Source organism: Ambystoma mexicanum, chromosome 3p (genome assembly GCF_040938575.1).
Source record: "Ambystoma mexicanum isolate Mex_15411 chromosome 3p, UKY_AmexF1_1, whole genome shotgun sequence".
NCBI lineage: Eukaryota > Metazoa > Chordata > Amphibia > Caudata > Ambystomatidae > Ambystoma > Ambystoma mexicanum.
The window spans coordinates 550,373,599-550,395,231 of NC_090925.1; the positions used below are offsets into that span (position 1 = coordinate 550,373,599).

Consider the following 21,633-nt stretch of genomic DNA (forward strand, 5'->3'; position numbering starts at 1 on the left):
TACCCGACAGGGGGCGTATGCCATCATGGTCAAGCTTTGTTTATTACGGGCAGACCAGCCTTGTGTCTGCCACAATGTCCGCCCCCTGCTCTTCCAGTAGACCTGGGTTTCAGCCAATCCCATACTTCCCATAGGTTGAGAGAAAAGAAAGATGGACCCTACACCAACACTTTATGTTTAGCTGGATAGAACATCATCTATTTATGGCCGAGTTTCCCTCTGCAGTATGTTCTGCACTGCCTCTGTACCACCTGAGTGAAATCAGGGAAGACCATGATTCTCGAGCTTCCCACCGTATAGGTTATGCACCACCTGGCATCCTGCAGGATTGCATCCGTCATTGACTAGCTTAGAAACAATGGGCAGTGGTGGCGCACCCAACAGCAGTTTCCTATCAGGTACCATTATGCAACCTCTCAATCGAAAACCATTTTAAGAGACCCTTAATCTTCAGAATGTTCAGAATAACTTTCTCCAAAACAGCTCCATGCTAGACCGCTCCTCGACCTCCGGCACCCTAAGGATTCTCACACTACTCCTCCTTGATCAGAAAAGCTTTCTATTTTCCTTTGTTGCACTAAATAACTTTACCGGAGTGGTTGCGTATCTCCAATTAAGAGGGAGAACGCAGTTTTCAATCACTCGAAAGGTAGAAGCAGATTTTCCCGAATTGTTACAAGAACAATTACATCAAATAAAGGTTGCGTATGGATGATTAGGATTCCCGATCCATGTTCCAAGTATCTCTCTGTATGAATGAAAGGGAACAGACGTCCTTACAGTTCTTTGTAGTAACAATCATCCATCAAAGAATGGCTCTGTTTCCCTTGTGAAACCAGAATTCTGTAACATCCAGGACACGTACTTTGTACATGTAGAAGTTGCTGAAGTAAAGAGAAGAGCAAGCATTACACAAGCCAGTAGGCAAATTATTTCTAAAGTGAAACCAGCCCTATTAAGTAACCACCTATATTTTGAAGTTGTCAAAGTTGTTACAAATCCGGTGTCCTCTGATACAAGGATTACAAGGTGGCAATACAACTTTGGGGATAACTGCTAGAACCATGAAGGTGCCATTTGCTTGTTAAAAGAACCAATCAACAATCTGTAAAGCTGAGACTGTTGAAGCTGTGAGTGCACCAAGGCAGATTAAATTTGTAGCAGTAAAACAGACCGAATAGGCATAGAGGCTGACCCTTTCTTATGCCATAGGAAGGAAGAGTGCCTTGCCTACCTGCGGAGGTCTTAGTCTTGACTGTAAGTTGCCCAATACATTCTGAAAGTACCAAGTTTCAGCAGAGCCAACAAAACTGGGATTGTCTATAATATTGTCAGAGAACGTTATATTGAAATTGGCTGAAGCAGTAGTCGATGGATTTTTTCATAAAAAAGAATCGCAGTAAAAAACATCCCGCAAAAAAACATCCTGCGATGAAATGACATGGAACCGGTGTATACTCTGAAGCAAAGGAGCCTGCTTCCACATTGCCATTAGCAGAAGGGAGTTGTCAAGAGGGAAGCAACCCCCTAAGAAGCAGCATCCTGACAAGTTCTTCTAAAGATGCTGCAGACGTTACAAACATATGGACAGTTGTTTAAGCAGAAGGGGTACTTTTGTTTTGGACTTTATCAAGTCCACCCTGGAAGGAGGTCAATCCAGTATTACCATTGGTGCCGTTTTCTTTGTTGAAAAGGTCCCTTTCCAATTTCTGCAAACAGAGAAAGAAATGTTTCCAGTGGATTTTTGTTTGGGTGAACTTTTGTTTCTTTTGGAATCTACCAAGGACAAGTGGAAGTTCTCAAAGCCACTGGTTACTTGGTAATCGTTTATGATTTACTTTTATTGTTTTGTTGTTTAGTCTGAGGGACAGTTGTGTGTGCTATGAGATTTTCTTTTACAATCTAGACTAAGTAGGGAACTCCCTGGTAGTGTATGCTGAGCTAGGTTTTCTTTGTATTTTCTCTCATTAATAAAATGTCAAATACTGAAAAAACTACAAGCAGTTGTCCGCCTTACATTACTGACCGCTCAGACCAGGGAGCACTCAACACCCACAGTCTGCACCTTATTTTGTAGAGAATACCTGAATACCTGGATGGTCTCAAGGAGCTTCTCCAAGAGAATTGCTCCATCCATCACTGCTGCTCCCCAACCACTCATGTGGATTGCTGGGCCTGTTTGGATTGCCAGCCTTTACCTCCCCATGCACTGTTCGAGCCTCTGTTGCTGCTGTTGCCCTTTAACCATTAAAATGGTCGTTCCAGGTCTCAAATCCAGTATCCGCTTCTCCTCATATTCGTTCCGGTCCCCTCTGCTTTGGAGCTATAGGCCTTGGTGTAGTGAGGTGGAGTGAGGAGCTGGGACAATGGGGTGGCATGTTTCAACAAAGCTTTATTAAGATTTGAAGAAGAGAACCTACCTCTCCCGATCTCTAAAGGGGTATGCCTACCTAAACCAATAACTCAGGTGCTAGTCGTCAGGATGTTTACTCAAATGAAGTGCGTCCGTCCTCTGTCCAAAACCAACTCTTACCCTACCACTAATCTAAAAGAAAGGTTCAGAATGCAACTGAATAATACCAGGAGAATGCCTCCCTTCTCCTGGTTAACTGGTTCAGTCTGTTATCTCTTTTGCAGCATTTCTTGGCTTTAGCTTCTGATTTAACTAAGAAAGTGTGGTCAGCAGAATGACTCCATTCTCATGACCCACCTTTCACAGCTATAATGGCTGCCCTGCAATATTTTTTAGCAAAGGTCCACAAACGTCTCTTTACTTCTTCCCAAGGGCTTCTGAAAGCTTGCTTTACAGTTCCAGTACTTTTTCCCAGTTTTACAATGTTCTGAAGATTACCTCCAGACAGCTCTTGTTATTTAATCTTCGTTTTAATCCTATTTGGATCATCACTGTAACAAGGGAGATTCCTCCTGATGCACTCCAGATTCTTGAATCCTGGAATATCCCTCCTGTGACGAGGAATATTACTTCTGAGGTTCTTTTGGCTTTCAGTTTCCTGGTCACCACTGTGACAAAAGGAGATTTCTCCTGAGATTCTCTGAGAGCAGGGTATCACTACTGTGATGAGGGAGATTACACCAGAGCTTCTCTGGACTTGCCACAAACTCCTACCGGGTCTCCAGCTGTTCCGATACACTCTGGGTAACTGGAACTGCGTTTCCGGTTCTTCCTGGGGAATTGAGCCGAGATGAATACCTCTGGCGTCTCATGGTTTCTTCACTCTGCTCCCCACTTCATCCTTGCGGCTTCGCAGAGACTTACACGACAAGGTTCCGGCACGGATACTGGACCACACGGTCCACCTCCTCGAGGTCACACCACCACTGGTTACTCGGTCTCTTCGGTTGGTTAGGAGCTTGGCTCCGCCGACCTTTCTTCAGCGCCCCCGCCACTGCGGGATCAGCATTCTTGCAACTTTGCATTCCATGGTTCGAACTTCCCGGGCTGGGCTGGCTTCAAGCCGGCTGTGCTCTCTTCTTCCTAGTCCTTTCTCGCTCTTTCCTGGGGTTGGAGTCTCCCCAGCATAGAGTTTAAATGCTTCTTTGTTGTTGTTGATGTGATATTTAGGCCACCTTGAGGCCAACTCTTCTCAGTACTATATCCAAGCTGTCAGCTATTACATTCCAGATCTCTTTGGTTCTTCTTCGTCTGGGTCATATTGATTTGTAGATCAAGGACAGAAGAGGCCTTAACCCACAGTAGTGTTTTCAGGGATTTATGACAAGGACTTGGTCCCAAGGGAAAAGGGGTCAGGGAGTTCCTTCACAGAACGGACATCCTTATCCCATAAGGTGAGTCTCTCCCTGTGATGTCCCGTTTTCCACAACCCCTAGGCGGACTATTGGGTAGTGGCCTCACCTCACTAGCCTCACAGGGATGGGCTCCCCCATGGTGAGAAGTGACTTGATACCATGAATCGTCACACTGGTCAAAGCAACAGCCAGGAGCTAAATCAAGTCCAGTGTAATCACCTGCCCCCCAGTCCCAGACACCAGAGTATCTGCCCAGCCTCCACAGGCAATGGGTGCAATCAGCTGCCCTGAGGGACATTTCAACCGCAGACCATCCAGCTCTCCTCCTCAAACAGCAGCCCAAAGCTGATGTCCTCGCTGCCAGGGCTTACTTTGCCTGCCCAGGCCGGATGCGCAAAAGACACTTCTCCAAACCAGCTTGGCACCCACGGTCTGGGCCTCCTTCACCTCCCAGCTAGCTTCCCCCAAGCACAGGCGCTACAATGAGCGCTGCTCCCTCTCCAGGTCCAGGAAGGTAGTGTCTGCAGCGGGACCCATCCACATCCTTGGCTCTTCAATGCCCGCCACACTGTAAGGTAAGCGGTACCGGAGAAGGATCCCTCAAGTGCATGGAGCTACGCCACAGCCCAAAATGGGGGACACCAGACCAGGCCGCCCAGGGGAAATCTCTGTACGCCCTCTGTCTGCACTCTATGTTCGAGCAGGCACCATCAGATGCGTGTCACCCACCAGCCAGGGGTTCATGAGTGCTGTCCAAGCCCACTGCAGGGCCACTATCAGAATGCCTAAAGGATGTTAGCAGCGTGGAGGAAGGAGCTCCAACGCCTGCTATCCTCACAATTCAGCTCTTGCCCACGCCCCCTCCTGTTCAGCCATGCTTGTGGCTTCTCTCACCCCCTCCAGGAGCATTCAGATTCTCAGCCCAGCATGGGCTACGGGTATGCTCAGCTCGGTTTTGGTTGTCACTTTTCTCCTCTTGTGACCCCCCCTCACACCCTACCCAAGCTATTCAGATTCTCAGTCCGGCGTGGGCTATTGCCTTACTCAGCCCTGCTTTAATTAGCTTTTCTTTCACCCCCCTCGGGGGTATTTGGATTGTGAACACAGCGTGGGCTATGGACCTACTTAGCCCTGCTTTGGTTCTCACTTCTATCACACACATGGGGTTTTCGTATTATCATCCCAGCGTGGATTCAGTTGTGGCCTCACTGCCGCCCACCCATTCCTCATACCGCACTGCATACCTTCTGTCCAGTGGCGGTGCTCGTTCGTGGAGGTGGTCTTCCTGGCAAGTGTGGACCCACGCTCTCCACCTGGCTCTGGCCTGCGCTGTCAGCTTCCTCGCATTCCTTCCTCCTCTCTGGGAACTAGAGCATGGAAAGGCAGTAAATTAGAGTTTCTTCCAGTTTGGCTTTGCTTCCGTCCCAGTTTCTCTGGCTCTCGGTCTTAGACGAAGTGGCAGAGATCCACAGTCTGCTCTGGGTCTCCACCCAGCATGCTGACTGTGTGGGTGTTTGGCTCATCTCATCCTGTGAGGGAGATGCTCCCTCTGTACGCTTGTACAAGCCAGGTTTCTCACTCTCCAGCTGTTTCTTCCGCCTTCTCATGGCATCCAACTGCCTTTATGTCCCTCCCTGGAATGGAAGGGAAGATTCCATTGGTTCTGGTCTTTACAAACGGGCGGCAACAAATACAAGTCAGAAACCAAGCCATCCACTTTAAAGGGGCCCTAGTTAGGATAGCTCTGTGTCATTCCCATGCAACCAAACACTTGAAGTACAGGAAGGTGAATAAAATCCTTACTTGAATATTTCTTGTTCTCAGATGGAGGGTCACCCCCAGTGGAATCCTACTTGCTCTGTCCCCTAGGGAGGGTAATGCATAGGGGCTCACCTTCCTAGTTTTAAAGGAGGAGGTTCCCCCTTGGGGGGGGCGGGGGGGGGGAAGGAACACATTCTGTGGATTCATCACAGCATCAGATGCAGAAGTCTTATCCTTTTATGTGGCGAGTTGAGGCCTCTCCAATGGAGCGAAGCAACCCTGAAGGATATATTTGGTAAATAGGTCCCTCACTGTTCACATGCCTGCCAATCGGAAACTGCTAGTTACAGGATGAAGACTTGAAAACAAAATAAAAAAATGATAATGAAATGGACCGTGAACGGCCTGGGCACTGGCATAAACCGTAGGCCTACGCTTGTCCTACAATTCCTCACCTTATATACCCCAGACGTGGCCATACGCACGGAAATGCATCTAGCAGGTTCGGCATGTAATTTCTTCAGATCGCATTACAAAACGGCCCTGCACACCGGGTTTTCCTCTGGGGATCGAGGGGTCCTGGTTCTTTTTCATAATCACCTACCTCTTAGGCTGTTAACAGTGCAGCAGGATCTATGGAGCAGGTTTGTGCTATAGACTGCAGAAATATGGGAAGTCACTCTGGGGCCGATGGCAGTATATGCCTCCCACTGCTGTCCATGGAAATTATTGGACGGCGTACATGCCATGCTGCTACAACACCAGGCAGATCTGTGGGTTCTGGGAGGGGACTTTAACTACATTATGGACGTAAGCCTGGACAGGACACTTGCGAGGTTGGAGCGCCAACAATCCCACACAATTGTCCACGTTTACAAATGCACTAGGTCTTCGTGATGTGTGGAGGGATCTCCACCCACAGGAGCAGGGCTTCTCTTTCCACTCCGGGTGACACGCATCAATGCCTAGATAAGACCATTGCTTTTTGCCAACGCAAGATGTACACAGAGTGACCACAGCAAGGTTTCTTGCTCGAGGTATCTCAGATCGCTGTTGATAGAGGTCAAGATTGATCGGAAGAAGCATGCATCACACTAGCGACTCAACAGCTACTATCTAGGCTTTCCCGAATTGGTGGAGGATATAACATCCACAACCGAAGAATATTTTAGTCTGAACACTGGGTCAGTCGATAGCCCGGTAACGTTATGGGAAGGGTAGAAGACTCTGCTCAGGCGGGAACGGATATCATGGATCTAAGCGAAGAAGAAAACCCAACTATGATTACAGGCGGAGTTCCTTAGCACCGGGTCCCCAGGAACGTACAGGTCACTGCTGGTGGCTAGGGAAATACTCTAACATCGCAATGGATAACGCGAGGCAGGCCCACTGAGAATCACGCACCACACCTATGTAACAGGGGACAAAGCCCTGAAAATGTTAGCCTGGCTTGAACAATGGGACGAGGGGCTTAGACAGGTGTAAGATCTCTCGAGCAGAGTGGGGGTGCTGGTTAAGGAAGATGAAGGGATTGCAAAGGCATTTGCCAAGTACTATGAGGAGTTATATAGGGATCCACCCAGTTCTTCCAACAAATGGGATAGACCCTGGTTGGAGGGCATCACTCTCCCACACCCGACAGTCAGAGAGCAGACGTAGAGGCCCCAATAACAGAAGGTCGTCAGTAATGCTGTGGCCCCACTCCAATCGGGGAAAGGGCCTGGCCCAAATGGTTTCCTGATTGAGGATGGAAGAGGCTGGGTGCGCACGTAGCTACATCCCTTGTTCACTTATACCAACATAGCAGAGATGCAGGCATACTACCCCCTGATCTGCGCATGGCCAGCATAGTGGTATTTCCAAAGGAGGACAGACACCCCCCCCCCCACAGTATGTGCTTCTTATCAACTGATTTCATTTATCAGCAGGGAGGCCGAGATACTGGCTAAGGTTCTGGTGGATCACCTGCGACGGGTCATCTCCTCTCTAGTACACCCAGACCAGTGCAGCTTTATGCCGGAGAACTCCACCCGTATGAACCTGAGGCAGGTGCACCCGGCCATCAAGCAGACTTCCACTATTCAGGGGCCGCTAGCGCTTCTCACAGTAGATTTCGAGAAGGTGTTTGACATGGTGCGCCGGGATTGTTTGTGGGAAATTATGGGACAGATGGGATTCAGCGATGAGTTTGACGTTTGGGTGCACCATCTGTATGCATCTCTGAATGCTGAGATCAGAGTAAATGGAGCAAACTCCAGGACCATTCCGCTAGGCCTGGGAGACCAGACAAGGAATGCCCTCTCCCCCCCCCTACTGTTTGTGGGTGGAGTTTCGGTGGCCGGTGGGATGGGAAGACCGGGTATCGCTTTACGCTGATGACCTTTTGGCATAAGTGGGGGACCCTGCCCGGTCCTACACATCAGTGATGAAATTGCTCCAAGAGTATGAAGTTTTTGGGGGGTTGAAGGTCAACTGGAACAAATCTGTGACGGTCCCTTCAGACTGCACTTATCGGATTGAGAGGGAAGGTTTTTGTTATCTGGGGATTCTTATCGGTCTTGACCACTCGAGATTCCCTTCCCAGAATGCACACCCCATCTCTTATGGGTTCTCCAATGACGTCAATCACTGGAGGACGCTGCCCCTGACTCTACTGGGAAGGGCTGCTCTGTTCAAGATGTTGATGCTACCTAGATACCTTTATTATCTGCAAAATGCTCCCCACATTATCACCAAGCAGGAATTTGAAAGGATTGATGTGGTTCGCAGGGTTTTCTTATGGGAAGGGGAAGCAACCTTGGATTGCCCAGGCTATGCTCAGTGTGGGAAGGAGGAATTGGGTTGCATCACTTGAAGCGATATTACTGGGCAAACCAGATAGCGACTGTAAATAACTGGCTACCCTCGCGTACCTCACATCCAGGCCAAGAGGGCATGGATGGGAGGAGTCACGCCGACCCAGATCATTTATGGGACAGGCAGGGACGTGTCTCTGCCATGTATGATCCAACATGTTACAGGGGTGTGGAAAGAGGTATATAAACATGTAGGCTGGGGGAAAAAAAACTCCTGCTGGTTCAGCTATTATGGGATAATAGGCAACTACTGGAAGTGGGCAAGATCGATTCCCATCCTGGGTGCAAGCTAACATCCTCACACTGGGGGATGTGATCAAGGAAGGTAGATTGGTACCCTTTGAAGATCTGCAGCGCACACACGGGCTCCCAGAAATGGAACACTACCACTACAGGCAGCTTCACATGCCATACACACACAAGCTGGGGGATCTGCAAGAGGTCCCATAATGCTCCCCACTAGAGAGGAATATCCTGCTAGAGAGAATTGTGAGACGGGTGGCTTCTACACAGTATCAGGTAATATCTTTGTTAGCCACGGGCTAACTCTCTAAACTTAAACTGCAGTGGGTATGGGATGTGGGGATGATACAACCCGAGGATTGGGTGGATGCATTAATGTACCCCAAAAAGTTGGCCATCTCGAGCCGGCTTCGTCAAGTGCAACTCAAAATATTGCATCAGGTGTACCACCTGATGCATCCCCCTTGCACCCTGGCCTTTCGGTGTGGGTGTGCGGACAGTTCAAACTGCTTTAGATGTGGTAACGTGGTTGGCTCTTTCTTTAATGCTTTGTGGGACTGTCCATGGATTCATCGCCTCTGGCTTGCATGTAAATATAGACAGACTCTAATATTGGGAACAGAAATCATATGTGATCAAAAGCTGTGGCTATTGGGGATCTGGGGCGAAACGGTCACTAGACGGCATGAGAAACTGTTTTCCACAGCTTTTGGCTTCCTTAAACGCAGCATTGCAGCAAAATGGGGGGCACCAGAAGGCCCTACATATCGAGACTGGGTACTAGACATGTGTATGTCACTGGAAAAGAAAAATGTACACCGCTCGGGGCTGCCCCACAAAGGCGTAGAAGATCTGGGGAAAATGGGAGGCAGAGGGTTGACTTGGTGGGCCATCACGTGTTTCGTGGGAGGATGGGTGGGCCTCAGGTCGCCCAATGGGCGGTGCGTGGGTTTAACCTATTGGTTGTGATGTGACTAATTAACTATGTTATTGTAAAATCAAATTGTTTTATAAAAAAAAATGAAGCATGCTATGTTCTCCTCCAGGACCCTAAAACAATATCCACTGGTACTGCACACCTGATGCCAGTTTATTAGGGACTACTCTAAATGCATGCCTCTTCTGGAGCATTACTGGTGCTAAGCCCTGAAATATTTGAAGAGTCAGATCTTGGTACACAATTGTGTTGCACTCTGGCTTTCTTCATAAGTCACTCTTTGGTTGAGTATAAGTGACACTTCATTACTATACTTCTGGCCCCAAATGAGCTAACAGATTGTGGTCGGTCCACTATATGGACTCTGTCCAGGACAACTCCAGCCGCATGCGTCTCAAGATCAAGATAACAAAATAGCTTGTGTATCCATCATTCAAAATACTTTGATTCGATGCCGTCGGCTAGACCCCTCAGGGTAAGGATGTCTATCCTACGATGACTTTCAAAGTCCTAAAAACATCCCAGAACAATTTCTGTCATCTCTGTACAGTCCTTGTGACAAGAGTTGGAAGATATAAATCCCCTCTGAAGATCCTGGATCAGTGAGTCATTGGTCTCCAATCTAACATTCGTAGCAATCAATTCCCGCTTGAGCTTCTCGATGGCTATGTTAATGGCTCTGGATGTTCTCTGCATTTCTTCTGTGATCTTTAAAGGGAAGCGAGCGGTTACTACGCAGAGACGTCCATGCATAAACTCCATAGCACCGTAGCTCTGCTGTCGGGGTGGCACCCCGCTCCAGTTCGTGTCCCAACACTGCTCATCTTTGTGGTTCCCTTGGCATACAATCTTCACAACTCCAGGCACCATCTTGGGATGGGCGACCTGCAGACCACCTCACCGGCTGCCCTCCTGGGTCTAGCGAGCCTTCTATGCTAGTGAATTCCTCAAAGTATGGCCACAGGCTCCCAGGCATTCCCCTATGACAGGGGCCAGCGGAGACCACATTAATCATTGGGGGAAACACCTGGCTAACAGGAGTTCCCTATGCAGTCATATTGGTTTGCCTTCAGCCACGCCGCCCCCTTCCCCCACTGCGCCCCAAAGCATTGATTTGAGAAAGTCTTTTTTTTTTAAAAAAAAGATGTCAACATTTTGCAATAAATTAAAAAATATGTCCCCCTCTGCGATCATCACCCCCCACCCATTCGCCCCCGGAAACATCTCCCCCCTGCATATAGATGCAACTTTGCCCCCAATGCCATGATCTTGGTGGGAACATCAACAATGTCCAGAATCCTTAGGTTTTGCAGGCACATTTGATGCCGGTAGTCCACCCCTGTAGGTATGTCAACACCAACCCCCAATCCTCCAGGGATTTCGTGTAGTCCCCCTGAACGTTGAATGTAACCCACTCCATTGTTAAGATGTGCCATATTTTAAACAACCACTCGTGGAGTGTGGGAGCTTCCTTGTTTTTCCACCTGCAGGGTACCACCAGCAGCGACGCCAACACCATAAGTGCCTTAAACTGTGCCCTTCCCTGCAGCACAGTTCCCCTTCCCCGTAAACCCAACGTGCAAGCCACTAACCCCAACAATAGCTCTAAATTAAACATTTCTTTGACAGACTTTTGCACCCGCTCCCAAAAGGGTAGTATAGCCGGGCATGACCACCAAATGTGTGCCTCCGGGTTCATATACCTGATTCTTTCTGGGGTGTAGTGCTATTGGGCGAGAACCTTATACCACACCTCTCTCAGCTGGATAGACCAGATAAGCTTGGGAATATTGCCCCACAAGAGGTTCATACTCCTCCTGCGAAATGTGCCATCCCAACGCTCTCTCCCACTTATCATGGAAGGCCATGTCGCCTTCGTTGCCCCCTCAGCGATTAAAGCACATAGTGCAGAAATGAGGTGCGAGTCCCGAGTGAGATGTAATGTATGTTTTGAATGTAGTGAATTGTCTGTCTAGTTTGTTGGGAGGGTGCATCACCCAGTGCTGGAGCTGATAGTATAAGAACCAGTCTTCCTCCGAGGCTGAAGGACTGCTTACACTGCTCAAAAGATTTAATTTCCTCGCCTCTCTTACACCCTGCTGCCCTACACCTCCCGAATGCCCCCACATCCATTCCCGGCATGAACTGTGGTTTCCCAAACAGTGGTGTAAACGGGCCCGACAATGTCGATATGCCTCCTCGTTTTATTAGGACATTCCACACCTCTCCGAACAATGCCGTATATCTGGGACGCAAGCATTTGGCCAGCCACAACACTTCCTCCAGGGGAGCCCCTACCACCGCTCTGTCCATGCGCACCCACAGTTTACCATCTTCCCCCGACAGCCACTGCTTCAGCACCCGTAGTTGGTCAGCCTTTTAGTTAAGTCTGGGATCGCCAATCCCCTGCCCCCCCCCCCCCTTGTTCCTCTGGGACAGAAGTACCCCTAATGCTACCCCTGTTTTTCTATTGCTCCATATGAATGCAGAGAGGAGCCGACTGAGCGAACTGAAGAATCTTGTGGGAAGAGGAACTGGCAGGGCCTGAAAGTAGTAGAGGAAGCGTGGAAGGGTCACCATTCTAAATTGAGGCCATCCGCCCCATCCAAGATATATGCAGAGGGTTCCAGTGTGTTCGATCTGTTTTAAGCGTGCCAAGCAGTTGGGGGTAGGTCGCATCATACAAAGCATCTAAGGATTTCGTTATGTGGACCCCCAGATATTTAATGCTCTCCTTCGCCCATTGGAATAGGGTACACACTCACTTCTCCCAGGGCTTCCTTTGGGAGTGTGAGGTTCAGCACCTCTGATTTATGCACATTAATTTTTAGCCCCGACACTTCCCCCCCAAAAGCCACAATCTCTGAGGTCACCCGCTCGAGTGATGCAGCCAGCCCCGAGAGGGCCAGGAGCATGTAAATGCCATTATCTTGTGAACCAATCCCACCCCCAAACGGGACACCCTTTCCTGACCATGCCTCTCGTAGATGCTGTTAAAAGGGTTCTAGGAAAAATGCATAAAGCAAGGGAGATAGTGGACAACCTTGCATGGTCCCCCTCTAAAGGCTAATAGGACAGGAGAGCTGTCCATTTCTAGACAAGCGCGAGGTAGGTGCGCGATAGTTTGCTTGTGTCCACCGAAGAAACCACTTCCCGAATCCCATTCTTGCCATGATGAGAAAAAGAAAGGACCACTCCACACCGTCGAAATGCCTTTTCGGTATCGAAGGCAAGTAGGACTGGCGTGATCCCACGCTTCGTGACTTTCTGCACCAAAGGGCATAACTGCCTTATATTGTCAAAAGTCTGACGGGACCTAATAAATCCAGACTGATAAGGATGAACAAGGTCTGGAAGTCGACCCTCGAGTCTAGTTGCCAGGATCTTAGTGTAGATATTGGTGTTGACATTAATCAAAGCTTTTGGGTGGTATGAGCCAGAACTCATCTGGTCTTGCCCGGCTTCGGGGATACAAACAATTTAGCTTAGTCCTTGAGATGCCCCCCACCGCTTCAAAGGAGTTGTACAGTTGTGTCAAGTGTGGGATGAGAATAGTCCGGTAGTTTTTGTAAAAGGTGCCGGAAAGCCATCTGGGCCTGTGGCCTCATCAGTGTTTCCCGATAGATATACAAACCTCCTCTCCTCTGTGATATCCCCTTCTTGTGCCTCTCTGATCTATTCTGAAAGGGTTGGTAGTACTATCGTGTTCAGGTATGCTCTCTGTGGGTCCTCTTCAGGCTTGTCCGAGGTGTAGAGCACTGTAAAGCCCTCAAAGCACCCAAGAAGTCCCTCTGTCTCTACCGTAAGCCCCAATCACCTGCGTCAAACATTCAGGATTATCTGCCCGTTCACCTCTAAGTTGCCTCACCAGAAGATTCCCTGCTCTGTTCCCCCTGATACATAGTACTCCTGCCTCGTGTTAAGGAGACACCTCTCTGCCTTCCTGGCCCTCAGCAGATCTACCTGGCCCCAGATTGCTATGTAGCTTTTCAGCACGGCTCTCGTTGGGCAATTCACCATTTTAGGCATAATGACTTCAAGTTGCGATTCCAAATATTCTTCCAGTTTCCTATTCAGTTTGTCCCTGGAGGCTCTGAGAGCAATCAGCTCCCTCCTGATGAATGCCTTGAAGGCGTCCCACCAGACTCCCAGGCAGGTATCAGGCTTGGCGTTTTCTTGAAAATAGGCTGGATCTTTCCCTCCACCGTCGCCGACATGACTGTATCCGACCAGTATCCATTCCGGTAGGAGCCAATGCCAGAGCCCCTTATGGCTTTGGAACATATCTGTTGTTGCACCCAAAGGAGCATGGTCAGACAGTGCCATCGCCCCCAGGAATACCGCCCGAACACACATTCCGCCAGCTGGGCAGACACCCATATGTAGTCAATGTGGGATAGTGTCCTATGGATGTTTGAATAGTATGCATGTTCCGCTTAAAATATGTACCCCTCGGCCATCCTTTGTAGTTAAAGTTGCATTTATGTTTATTTTTCTACAATAATCCACCATCAAAAAGACAAGTTAGAAGACCAGCAGGATTATAGGCATTTCTTAAATGTAGGTAACTGCTTATGTAGAAAACATTTAAAAGACCAGACAGCTTAATTAGTGTAGTGAGAAACAGAGGACATCTTAAATAGCGATCCAACTGCCCCATCTAATTAACAGTTCTTTTTATATCCCATAGGGTTTACTTATCTGACACAAATGTTCATGAACTACAGGTATTGCAAACAGGGATACGAGACATACAGGGATACAAGACATACACGGAAGACAATGATGAGGCAAGTTTATAGACTTGTTTGGTTCTGGGTTTGTAAAATGACCTTAACTTAAGACTCACTTTGAACATGGGCCTGACATGATCGAGATGGGTGGCGCTGGTAAAAGAAGCCTTTGCATGGCTTACTGCCTCCATCAAGGCTTTTGCCGTTTTAGCCATCTGTTCCATCTCCATGTTGTACAACAACCTTCGCTGCTTCTCGCTGGCTACACCTGGAAGAAAAGAATAGGTATCAAAAGAGAGCCTTGCAAACCTAGAACAAACCAATCCCTTTAAGGATAAAGTTAACAACATCATTATTGTTTTTAGGCCAAGTGGCAACATGCTACATTCTTTCCATTATTTGAGGTTTTGGCTACAACTCTTAAAATGCACTGCCAGCTTTAGTATTTGCTTGCATTGATGCAGATATGTTGGACCACCTGTGTGGAGTTGAAAAGGGTTCTCTGTGCACATTTTGAGCAGCAAACATACTCTGCAATATCAGCCCAAGTCACTGCTCCCACAGTTGTGTCCTTTGTAGCCATCACCGGGGAAGTTTGCAGCCTTGGCTTATGTAACAGCATTGCATAGTTGGACCCATAACCATACTTCCGATTTCAATCAGCTCTGCCTGTTCTGGCACTAGTTCATGCCTAGGCACAGTAATCCTAAACTGTCCATAGTGCTCCCCTTTAAATGCCTAATTTGGTCAACCATCTTGTCTGTAATTCTGGTGGCATTCATGCTATGGTGGACCTCCTGAAATGGTGTCTTGAACTATCTCTGCATCTCCTTTTCTTGATCTCTGATTAACTCTACAGAATCCATCTGGGCTAAGGTAGGCGCACTGCCTATTTTGCAAGTTCACGCGTATGTGCTAATCAGTTATTCGATCTCCGCTGCAATCACCCCCACAAAAGCAGCTTTCGCACAGAAAATGCCCAGGTGCTTCATATTTGAGCTCTAAGGATGATTTGAGCTGTTTCTCGGAACCGCCATTTGAACACACAAGGTGTTCCCGACCTAAAATGGCCACTGGCCCCCTCACTGCCCTTCTTCCAACCACATGTCCGCAACAAGTGCCCCCATTGGCCAAATCCACCTACATCACTCCAATCAAGCGCCGGCAGGCGAACGCTGGCTCTCATTCAAAGGATCCTCACTATACAGATCCATTCCTGTCTAGAGCCTGTCTCGAGACGTTCGAGGCCGGGGCCAGTGCCAGGAACCCTGCCCCTCTCCTGCACCAACAGAAACAGCCACCAATCGACTGCATTGAAGCCGGTAAGCCGCCCACCCCATAGTTACCGCGGTAACTAATAAACATCGTGACTAACTGCTCCCTTATGACAACAGCTTCTCCATGTGCCCACCAGGTACTCATGACTTCTACTCGACATTGTACTAATGCACTATGTACCATGAATGCCTTTCTATTACAATGCCCGATTACCCCATGTTGCCCTATCTGAAGTAGCCTCACTGTTCCTCTAAGCTTTCTAGCCTAAGCTAGCCCTGAACCCTCTCCATACTGCACTTTCTTCGTTTCGGCAACATCTAGCTGTATTTATGCTGCTTGCTTTGTACAATCTGAATATTACAATGTATTAATCTGGCCAAAATCTCCACAGGTTGCCTAGACAAACGGCACTGCCGCCACCCATCCTTGTCTAGTAATGTTTTAACACCATGGCCTGTTGTCCTTTCAATTACCCTGTGTTGAGTACTATGACAGCTCCCATCTCTGTTCCCACTGCAATCCTAGTCACTGTCTCACCTTAAGCAACTGGTAGCCCCCACTGCTTCTGCATATAGTCATTCTATCTTAAGCCTGCAACCCTTATACATGTCAGTTGATACTAGCCGTACCCCAAATCTGCACAATTGTGGTACTCACCAACTTAATCTTGTACCACCCCAGGGAAAAGCCGGCTTACAAACTGAATGTTAACCACCTGCAGTGTTTTGAGTATTTTATGACCAACAATGTTAGATTTCCTAATTACTATCATGTTCCCATGTTTTATCATGCCACACTCTGTGCCATGCACAGGAGGCCATTTCATCTTAGTCAATGATGGCCTGGCTAGACTAGGCTGTCAGCGCCACCATCCCATTCCCTGTCCCGCACCATTCCTACCCTGCCTCCCCCCATTGCCACCCACCAGAAAACACAGCATTGACAACTCTAATGACACTAACCTAGATGGTCCCACCTCCCCGATCCACAATCCATATTATCCACCCTCAGCAACAAAACTAGCCATCCAACCATACCCGCTACGGGCATCACGAGACTAAACAGACTCAGAACCAGAACCAGTTCCCACCACCAAGCCATTAGACCAGCCATATCTAAAAACACCAGCACAAAAACTAAGGTCAGCCTAACCAAAAGACCACTTAAAGTGTGAACTAAAAAAAAACCTAACATAACCACTGAGTCCACATCCTTGACTCATCTCTCTAACTCAGAATCCACACCCCCATTTCCCCTGAGCCCACCCTAAGGATCGGAGGCGCTCTCATTAACGCCCAATCACTTTGTGCCCACGCTATAGAAATCCACGACCTCATCGTGGATGAACAACTCGATTTACTAGCAGTCACTGAAATTTGGTCACACTCTGCCGCAGGACCCCACCTAGCCGTCGCCATACCTCCAGGATACAGCATCTTCAGAACAGACAGAAACAGCATCCAAGGAGGAGGAGTCGCCCTAATAGCTAAAACATCGCTGCAATTCAGGGAGTGCCCAGTGGAGCAAATACAGGGCTATGAACATTTACTAGCCAAATTCTCCCCTAATCCCAAAACCACAACTAACTTCTTACTAGCATACAGGACACCCAATAAAACCAGCCACCCTAACCTTGCTATCCCACTACTGGTTACGCCCCTCATCAAACCTAAAACTAAATGCATCATTGAAGGTGATATTAATCTTGGTTTCAGCGACCCACTCAATAGTGACGCTGCCTCTTTCCATACAGCCATGTCAGACATGAACTTCACCCAATTGATAAATGAACCCACAGAACACTGGACTGGATACTCTCTCTCAACTCACCATAGAGTCCATCCTCCCTGTAGAATGGTCAGACCACTACAGCATCACTTTTACCTTGGAATACATAAATACCGACCCCACCAGACCTGTAGCTCTAGATATCTTCAAAGCTAGAAACATAAAAAAAACTCACAGCAGACAACCTTTCACCCATACTACAGTCATCCCTAGCCAATGTCAAGCCCAACATGAACAATCCTGACTATCTAGCAGACTATTATCAACAAAGCCTCACCAGCCCCATTGACACACTTGCACCTATCACCACTAAAACTCGGAAACCCGACAAACGCTTGTGTTTCTGGTTCAACAAAGAACTAGTATCCCTCAGGCACGCAAAAAGATCACTCGAACACCTACACAGGAAAACTAATACTAATGACTCAGCTAAGGCATTCACAGCAGCCAACAAAAAATATAAATCAGCAATAATATCTCAAAGCCAACGCACTCAACAAGCGTATAACCAATGCTAAATCAGACAGCAAAGAACTGTTCTCCATCCTCAGAGAACTTGAGAACCCATGTCAAGTGATAGTACCAGCAAATCTTGGTGCACTACGATACAGGACACACTAGCCTCCAAAATTAATATGCTAAAGAAGATTGACAGTAAAAAAAACGCTCTTTGCGGAAAAGACACCTCCAACTATAAGCGCCAATTCTACCATCTCTCTCACAGGCTCCCCCTTCGAATTCACCCCAGTTACCAACAAAGTAGTACTTGATACCATAATGAAACTTAAAGCGTCCAACTGCAAAGAAGACCAATCCCTTCTCATCTAGTTAAACTCTGCGCACACACCCTATCACCAGTCATAACCAAATTTGTCAATGCCTCTTTTAGCTCCAACACAGTCCCCTTTAGCATAAAAAAAGCCTGGGTAACACCCCTCCTCAGAAAACCGACCCTGAACCCTGCTATCCCCACCAACTTCCGACCCATAACTACCGTCCCATTCCTCTTGAAAATCATCGACAAGATAGCTTACTCCCAAATCCGAAATCAACTAGAACACCATCAACTACTAGGAGACCGACAATCAGGATTCCACCCCAATCACAGCACAGAATCAGCTCTACCTGATCTAAAGATCCAAATGGATGCCACCAGAGAATCAGGCAAACTGTTAACTAATGCTCCTTGACCTCTCTACAGCTTTCGACCTGGTTGACCACGATAAACTCTGTGCCACGCTGAACAACAACTTTAACCTATCCAACCATGCCACAGACTGGATCAAATCCTTTCTTGCTGACAGGACTTCAAGAGTCGCCATTGGCAAAGTAGCAGCTGACCCCATACCAGTCCCATTGGGTGTCCCTCAAGGATCCTGCCTCTCTCCCACCCTGTATAATGCCTACACCAAGCTGCTCTTCGCAGCACTGGATGACATGGGTGTCAACTACACCAACTTCGAAGATGACACTCAAATCCTCATCCCTCTAACAGGTAACCATGAGCAAGATTCCATATTGATCAATAAGATCTATTCAATAATCCAAAACTGGATGGCCAACAACAGTCTTTGTCTCAACGACGACAAAAAGGAGCTGCTCATTCTAGGATCACCCTCTAAAATAGAATCCCTGCAGCCCTGCTACTCAGCATTCTGCATTGATGGCACCACTATACCAGTCCTAAAGCAAGTGAAAACACTAGGGGTTTGCCTTGACGCGACACTCACCATGGACAAGCAAGTCAACACACTAGCATCCTCTACCGCTTACACAGCCAAACTTAACACTCTCAGCTGCGAATTCCTGACACCGGAAAACAGTATTACACTGGCAAGAGCGCTCATCCTATCAAAACTCGACTATTGTAATGTCCTTTTCCTAGGCACCTCTAACGCCAACATCTCCAAACTCCAACTCATGCAAAATAAAGCTCTCTGAGCTGCCCTAGGCATAAAAAAATCCGACCACATCTCCAATATTAGGAGACAAAATCACTGGCTCCGCATTAAAGCCGGAATACTTTTCAAAACCCTGAGTATCTCCCATAAATGCATCACAAACAAAGCCCCTAAATACCTCACCGACACAATTACCAAGAAAACCCACACTACACGCCTCAGATCGAACAGGAAAAACCTTGTAATCCCACGCTATAAAAGAGAAAAAGCAGGAAGCAGCAGCTTCAAAGTACTCGCCCCTAGGCACCGGAATGCCCTACCAATAAACAACAAGAAAGAAACTTCCTTTGCACTCTTCAAAAAACTACTCAAAACATGGCTATTCAATCAGTTTTAGTTACTCCCTTGCCTCTCACAGCCCGGGCCTACTCCCCTCTCCCACTGTATATAAAGGTTGACTCCAATGAATATAATGTGATAAATGTAACCTGTATCCAATGTATATAATGTAACATATGTAACCATCATTTGCCTAAATGATGTGCGCATTTCTAAGATTCTATTTTTTGCCTATGACTGTAACTATGCCGTGATACCTCAGAGCCTGGGCGTTTAACAAATGTTATAAATAAATAAACTGGGTAACCTGGTGAATCTTCAGCCTAAGTACATTTGTGAGGACATCCACCCTGCACATTCATCATTTAAGCAAATTTAAGAATATGTTCAAGTAAAGTGTATTCATAAGTCCTGAAAGACTCCATACCTGCCATTTCTTTTGCTATGGGGTTTGCTTTTAGCCAAAGACAATTTAATGACTTGCTCCCGATGGATTTTATCTCTAGATTTCTTCCCAGACTAAGGTTAAGCTTGCCGATCAAATAAACTGTAACATCATGTCTTTCACAATTATCAAACAAATAAACTCCAATGAAATCCATTATATAAAAATATTTCCCATGTGGTCGGTGGGCGGAAGGTGCACTGCTGAGCAGCAGCGAAGATAGCGGCCTGAGCACAAGCTCCAGCACTGGCAAAAACCTTTCTACACTAACAACCTTACTGGCGCCGGATGAAAGTAGCAGAAAGGTGCAAGGAGGCTGCAGATGCGTAGCACTTCTGTGTGAATTCGATCATGGGGAGAGCGGTGGGAGATCCTGCAGCGGGCGGCTGATGAGGAGCTGCGGCCAGCCCAGAGCCCACATTCGAGTCACGTGGGTGCATATAGAATCCAGCGAACGGCCTAGGGGGAGGGGCTAGCATATGCTGCAACCTGCATGGCATATCTGCCGAATCGGGGCGATCACCCATTGCTGGCACCCATAATCCGAAAGCAGCGTGTGAAGGAACCGCAGTGTGTAGCACTGTTGAGAGAAGACTTCATTGCGGAACCAAGTTCTGCTACAAGCATAATCCGGATTGCCATGCGTCGCAGACCTGGCAAAACAGAGAGCCTCTCTGCATGGGTGAATGCAGTGAACTGACTACAGGTGAGGGCATGGGGTTCGGGGGAAGAACAGCGAGAGCCCCAAGGTGAGGTGCATATTCTGCAGCCCGACATAGTCGACGGATCATTTGAATTGAGCGGTCACCTTGGAGGGGTATTGGTTTCCAACAACAGCGGCCCGGGAGTGCAGGCACCCAATAAAGGTATTGGGAAAACTTGTGGCCACATGGCGCTCCGCTAACCTAGAGGAGCTGACCCAAAGTGTTTTGCTGCAAAGGCTGGATGGTAGCGTGCCCTGCTGCTACCAGTACCATTGGTGGCACAGGGGGGGTGGAGATTTTCAGGAATGGATGACCTCCCCGTCCCCATCTTCCTCACCAACTACCACTTCAAATATCTGGGGTAAGGCTGGCTCTGGCTTTTGTTCTAGTGAACCTTCCGCTCCAGGGTGAGTAGCTTCTCTCTCTTGGCAGTGCCATGACCCTTTCACATCTGGTACTAAGCGTTGGTTCCCACATTTCAAAAGTTAGTTTAGAGGTCTACTAAATCTTCTTATGAGAGACACTGTCCAAAAAGAGCCCGTTCTTACAACACCTAAGGAGCCAGCAATGTGTCTGGGTGTGTTGACAGTGAAGAAGTAGCATGGCTCAGATTATTGGGCCACTCATCTTTTTGTGTACAGGATCAGAGTGACAGTCATATATATGGTCTCCTCTAATGGCACAGTCAAGCAAATTACAGAATTCTACCCTGAAGACTCTAGTTAAAAAGCATTACATCACACTTATTCTAAAATGTCTACCTTGAGGGAGAAGGAGGAGCCAGACAAGGAGGGGTCATTTTGTGGGCTATACACCTTTATTGCGTAACTGAAGAAAACCTTACTCTCTCCTTACTTCCAAGCTGCTTCAACCTAGGAAAA

The 21,633-nt window shown here is 47.8% G+C and overlaps 1 protein-coding gene across 1 annotated transcript in view; it reads right to left on the reverse strand.

Annotated features, from left to right (window-relative positions):
• Nucleotides 1–21,633, reverse strand: part of ARFGEF2 (ARF guanine nucleotide exchange factor 2) — a 2,106,550-nt gene that overhangs the window by 1,116,937 nt on the left and 967,980 nt on the right. The window contains exon 19 of the mRNA XM_069651280.1: nt 14,414–14,565. Within this exon, the coding sequence (XP_069507381.1) occupies nt 14,414–14,565 (152 nt within the window). The remainder of the gene's footprint in view (nt 1–14,413; nt 14,566–21,633) is intronic.